This window comes from Marmota marmota, unplaced genomic scaffold, assembly GCF_001458135.2.
Source record: "Marmota marmota marmota unplaced genomic scaffold, marMar, whole genome shotgun sequence".
In the NCBI taxonomy this organism is placed as follows: domain Eukaryota; kingdom Metazoa; phylum Chordata; class Mammalia; order Rodentia; family Sciuridae; genus Marmota; species Marmota marmota.
This window is the reverse complement of record NW_026000026.1, coordinates 4,722,904-4,728,796: the sequence shown is the minus strand read 5'-3', so window position 1 is coordinate 4,728,796 and position 5,893 is coordinate 4,722,904. Positions and strand designations below refer to the sequence as shown.

Sequence of the window (5,893 nt, the reverse complement as noted above, 5' to 3'; positions counted from 1 at the left end):
GCTCCGGGACGCGGCGGCCGGCGCTGGCGGGGCCTCTCTGGCCGCCGCCGCCCGAGACATGTGTTGGACACGGGCCTTTCAGGCCGGGAGCCGCCGCACAAGCCGGAAGGCGGAACAAAGGGCTTTTTCACGCGGCAACTGAAAAGCCGCAGATTAGCGCGGAGCTGCGCAGGCGGGAGGAGCCCTCGGACCGGCCCGGCCCTCCCCGCAGCCCGACCCCGGGGAAGCCACAACTGCCCCCGCTCCCACTCACAGCTCTCCCCCAGCCCCGCGGGACACGCCAAGCCCTCGGATTCGGCGCCCGAGGGTCCCCGCGCCCAGCCCTCCCGCTTCCCATTGGTGACTCTCTGCACCCTTGACCCTTCCCTGGGCCATTTCACCCGCCGCTGACCCACTGCCCCGAGTGCCTTCCCCAGCCCTTCGCCATCAAGCCCGGGGCCACCTATTGTGGAAAGGCGAGGCTGGGACCTGGGACCGTGCCAGGCTCGCTGCCTGTTTTCAGAGGCAGCGACCGTGGGGTGCAAGTCACCATCAGCCCTGCCCCGGCGGAGGCTCGGGAAGATCGAGGGACAGCTGGCCCAGGCCACCCGCGAGGCCGACCCAGGGCTCCCTCCCTGACAGGGTCTCTGCCCTCCGTATCTGGGGCAGGCGGCGGGAGGGGTTCGTGCGCCGGGCTCCACGGGCCTGGGGCACCTTCAATCAGCCCCGCCTGCCTTCCCCAGGTACGCCATCGACCGCGCCTCGGATTTGGACCAGATCTTCGATATTGATGAGGACACAGGCGCCATCGTGACCGGCAAGGGGCTGGACCGCGAGACAGCAGGCTGGCACAACATCACAGTGCTGGCCATGGAAGCCGGTGAGCTGGGTGACACCACCAGGGACACACAGGCGGGCAGAGGCTGAGGGGCGGGTCCAATGGCTGGGGCGGGGCCAAGATTGAGCTGTCAGTCAAAGTCTATGGGGCGGAGCCAGCGTTGGAGGCGGGGCCAAAGGTAAGCAGAGGGGGTGGCAAAAGCTGGTCCGCGGAAATGAAGGTCCCAAGTCAAGGGGATAGGGCTGGTTTTGAGACCAGCTTTCTTCTCTTTTATTGAGCAATTACTTGCCAAGCCCTGGTGCAGGGCCTGGGAACACAGCCTTGACAAGACAGAAAATTGCCTGTCCTCATGGGAGACAGCAAGGCCATCAGCAGGCTGAGAAAAGGGGTGCGCATGACGTCAGATGATGCTAAGAAAGAACCAGGGGAGAAGAGCAGGGCAGGGGCTTGGAAGGAAAAAGGGCGGAGTTTCTCCCAGGGTGAGGCCACCGGGTTGGAAGACTTTTCTGCGAAGACCTCAGTAAAGTGAGGGCCGCAGGCTGCTTCTAGAAGAGCAGCCCAGTGCAAAGGCCCTGAGGTGGCAGCCGCCGCTGGCCAGCCCTGCTAGGGGAGCAGCCAGGGGGCTGGCATGGCTGGCGAGGGTCTCAGTAGTCAGGGTCACAGTAGTTGGCCGCTGTGGAGTCTTTAGACTCTGCTCCCCGTGAGACAGGAGTCACAGGAGGGACTTGAGCAGAGGAGGAACTCTGGTGGCCCCGCCTGGGGCAGTGGCCGATGCAGGCTGGACATCAGCCAGCGGAACTACCTTGGGGCTGACATGCAGGTCGAGAGACGGGGAGGGTCAAGGGTGACTCAGGTGCTGGCCTCGTCTCCCACACTGCAGACAGCTTGGCGCACTGAGAAGTTTCTGGAACAGTGTGTGTGTGTGTGTGCACATAAATGTGTATGTGTGAGAGAGAACTGGGCGCAGCTGGGGGCCTGAGTTCTGGGGTCCAGAAAAGTGAGGCTGTGGAAGTGAGGAGCAGAGGGCGCTGGGACTTGGGGGCACCAGGAGAGGGCACACAGAGCGCCGCCAGTCCTCCGCCTCCACCTGCTCCAGTGCGCAGGCGCGTGCGCCCCAGGAGCCCACGAAGCCGCCAGGGGCCGTCACGCACCCGGCCCATTGCCCCCGGGGTTGCAGGTGGCCGCTCTGCTCTGCCGGGGCCCAGCTGCCCCTCCCGACTGCCGGTGCCTCCGGCTTCCAGCCCCACCAGCCCCTTCCAGGGCCGAGGAAGTCCCTGAGCTGAAGTCCCTTCCTCTCTTTCAACTGCGGTTTAAAAGAAGATACAAAGCGGGCTCCGACCTCAGCCTGCTGCTCCAGAGCCTTTGAATCCACTCCTCCTCCCCTGGGAAGTGGCTGGAGAGGAAGTGGCTGGACTGGGGGGGCCGGGCCCTCCCCTCCTCCCTGAACCCGCTCCCTGGGAGCCCTGAGGCTCAGAGCCGGGATGACAGCCTGGCTGGGGGAGACCCCTCCTCTCCCTGCCCACCGGACATGCCCGCCAGCCTGTCACCTGCCTGATGGGCCACCACCGGCAAGGCCCTTCTTGGGTCAAGCATTGCGCTCCTACCCAGTGGGTCTCTTTCAGAAAGGTCGGCGGTGCTTTTCACTGGACAGATGAAATGGCCGGGGCGGGGCCCACCCCTGCACACCCGCTTGACTGGCTCGGCTTAATGCGCGTCCTGGGCTCCCCGCTTTCTCGCACGTACTTTTGTTGAATCCTGATCAGTAGCATGACCAGCGCCCATTTTACTGTTGAAAAAAATTGAGGCTCAGAGAATTAGGAGATTGGGCCAAGGACGGCCGTGGCAGAGCTGGGACCTGGAGGGTTTCCTGGCCTCTGCCCTCAGAGCCCCACCGCATCCCACCACCAACCCCAGCCACTAGCCACCGTGGGGAAGGAGGACTGGCCCCTGTCTCTGAACCACCACCCACTGGCCCTGCCCAGCCCTCCCCCAGGTGCTAACCAATGGGGAAATGAGTGGTTCAACCCACAGCGAGTGCAGCGAGTGGGGAGGGCTAAACAGGAGGAGGAAACAAAGGCTTGGCCTCGTGCTTGGGACCTAATAAATGCTCACCTAATGGCTGTCTGATGGCCTGGACTCCGCACATGACTTGAGCATGGACTCCGGGCACTTTAGAGTGATGTGTCCAGATTCCCAGCCCCGGCCTGACTCCAGAGCCACCTCTCTGCCAGACCCCCTTCCCCTGGTATTTCCTTGGTGCTGGCCCCAATCAAGAGCTGTGGCAAGTGACAAACCCACTCTACCTTCTTGCCATCTCCAGGAGATGAGTACAAAATTAGTGTCCCCATTTTACAGATGAGGAGACAGAAGCCCAGGGAGGAACAGCAATAGCCCCCCAAAAACAGAGCAAGTCCACGCAGGGCCAAGCCTGACCCTAGGTCTCCCACCCCCAGGAGCCAGTCTGAGCCCCAGCTGCAATGCCGCCTGGCCCTGTGTCCTCCTGTAGAAGTGTCCGTTTGTCATTCTCAGAAACAGAGGGATTGTGGCAGGGGGGTCACAGCAGCCCCACCTGCTCCCAGGCGTAACAAACACGAGGTGACAAGAATCAGAGGGGAAATATTTATACACAGCCGAGGAGCTTGGTGCGCACCTCAGAGAATGTCGCCCTCGGCCGGGAGCCGCCGCCTGTCATCCCAGATTACCTCAAAGCCTCCCAGCCCACTTAGTATGCCGGCCCCCCGCTCCCCGAACTTCTGAGTCATCCATTCTGCCCATGCAGACCTCCTTCCACTGACATTATCTTTAACGTTTTGTAATCATGAAATATTAATGACCGATATTGAATTTAAAGTACAATTTGTGTCTGAATCCTTCGGTGGAAAGGGCAGTTGTAAAGGGACAGTCTTCAAAGAGGCTTGGCGGAGTGGGGGACTTGGAAAGGCGCACAGGGCAGGGCATGCCCAGGGACTGCATCCAGCAGTCTGGAAGGACACCGTCTAGCTGACCAGGACAGCAAAGCGTTAACCTGAACCAGCCCCGCAAGGAGCTCCCCCGTCTGGGTCACCCCAGCCAAGTCACATCTCACAACACTGGGCATTTCCCTTCCTGCCACCAAGCGCACTGCAATTTACAGATGCATTTATCTGCATATTTAGTGACTCCCCTCTTCCCCAGCAAACTGAACCTTCCCGGGGTCTCATCTGTACTTCCCGAGGATGGGGTCTCATCTCTATCTGCGACCTTCGGTACCCGCCAGGGCCAGGGGAGAGGGAATGAATATTTACGGAGGGGACAAATGAATGGGCTTGTGCGGCCAGTTAGGAGAACAGAGCAGCCTGGCGCGGGTGGCACGGCGCCCCTCCTCACTGAGTCTGTCCTCTGCTCCGTGTTGGCGGCTGTGCCACCTCATTGGGTCACTGCAGGAATAACCACTCGGTAACAGCAGCTTCTGCTTATTTAATGCTTATACCAGACACTAGGCTGTGTTTTATATGAAACATAACCCCCACCCCAGGGACTTGATGGCAAGGGCCTAGCATGGTGCCCAGCACCCAGCAGGTGGAACTAATAGTCAGGAAAGGCATCGGAGGCCGGTCACAGGCCTGTAATCCCCGAGTCTTGGGAGGCTGAGGCAGGAGGACGGCAAGTTCAAGGCCAGCCTCAGCAAGTTAGCGAGGCCCTGTCTCAAAATCAAAAGTATAAAAAGGGCTGGGGATGTGGCTCAGGGTGAAGGCCCCTGGGTTCATTTGAGGGGAGAAGGCGTGTCAGATGGTGGACCCCAGCCCCACCACACCCTCTCAGCTGGAGAGACCGGGACCCACCCAGGAAAGGTCCGTTGCCCATGAGGCTTTCTGACTCCCATCCAGTGGCCCTTGGGAGGCCACAGAGGGAGGAGCAGGTGGGAGCCGGGTGGCCACAGAGTGCCCGCTCTGTCTCCCTCAGCATGTCCCCATGTCCCCCTTCAGCCAGTGTTTTCTGAGGGCCTCTTGTCATCCACGCCACCAGCCTGGGCTGGGCACTGGGATCCGGTGATAAACATGCGTGGCCACGGCCCTGGGGCTCACAGGAGGGCAGGAGAGACAGGCCAGCTGTCAGCTAAGGCAGAGTCCAAGGAAGGGGGCTGTGGCGTCCCTGGGGAGCAGCCCGCGCCTGGCCCACCCAAAGGGGGCAGCAGGAAGGGAGGCTCAGGGGCCAAGGAGGAGCTCTGGGCACTGCAGGCCAAGGCGAGGCGTGGCAGCCCCTGCCCATTCTGAGGACAGAAGGACAGGTGTGGCTGGAGGCTGGGCTGGAGAAGAGCTGGCCAGGTGGGCTAGGGGGGGCTGAGGCTACTCACTGGCCCTCGCAGGAAGGGCCTTGGGCGTCCCCTGATGAACCCCACATCTCCTGGAGGTGACAGGGAGCCAGGGCAGGGCTTTGAGCTGAAGAGTCCAAGATCAGGTGCGAGGTCCCCATCATTCCCACGGGCTCCGGGGGAGCGCTGTTGGAAGAGACAGGAGGCTGCAGGGACTCGGGCATCGCCCCATGCTGGGTGCCCAGACAGGGCCTGGACACTGAGGGGAGTCGGGGAGGCTGGGCGAGGCTGCTCTGAGAGGTGGTGAACCCCATCCCCAGAGGAGCATCCGTCGGCCTGGGCTCTGGACTAGGGGACACCCAGGGTCCTGTGCCACCTTTCTCCTCCCCTCCCCCCAAATTCTGAGGATACCATGATTTCAGGGCCCCTGCTTCACCCAGAACTCCTCCTCGTCCCAACAAGGTCAGGGCCTTCCCCCTCCATGGGAAAGCCAAACAGGAGGACCCTGGAGACGCAGAGAAGGGCTCCTGAGCCCCCTCTTCCCATGAGGCATGTGGGGACAGGGCAAGGAGTGCCAGGAGGTCCCCTCCCTGGAGCACCCCCTCCTGTCACCCAGTCCCCCCCTCCGCTCGCCTTGGCGGTGGGTAATTGGGATGATCAATCTTCCTGCCCAGCTGGCCAGCTCCAATGGGAGCCTGGCGTTCAGAGAGGATTTAATTCCCTGGGGAAGGGGAGGGGCGGGGGGGGGAGGGGAGAAGGTCCCTGGGCCTGCCCTCCCCCGACCT

The 5,893-nt window shown here is 62.1% G+C and overlaps 1 protein-coding gene across 1 annotated transcript in view; it reads left to right on the top strand.

Moving 5' to 3' along the window:
* The window catches only part of Cdh22 (cadherin 22), a gene marked incomplete at its 5' end in the record, with an annotated part of 63,579 nt that overhangs the window by 41,643 nt on the left and 16,043 nt on the right, over nt 1–5,893 (top strand). Inside the window, 2 exon segments of the mRNA XM_048811933.1 lie at nt 256–339; nt 622–859. Coding sequence (XP_048667890.1) covers nt 256–339; nt 622–859 — 322 coding nt within the window.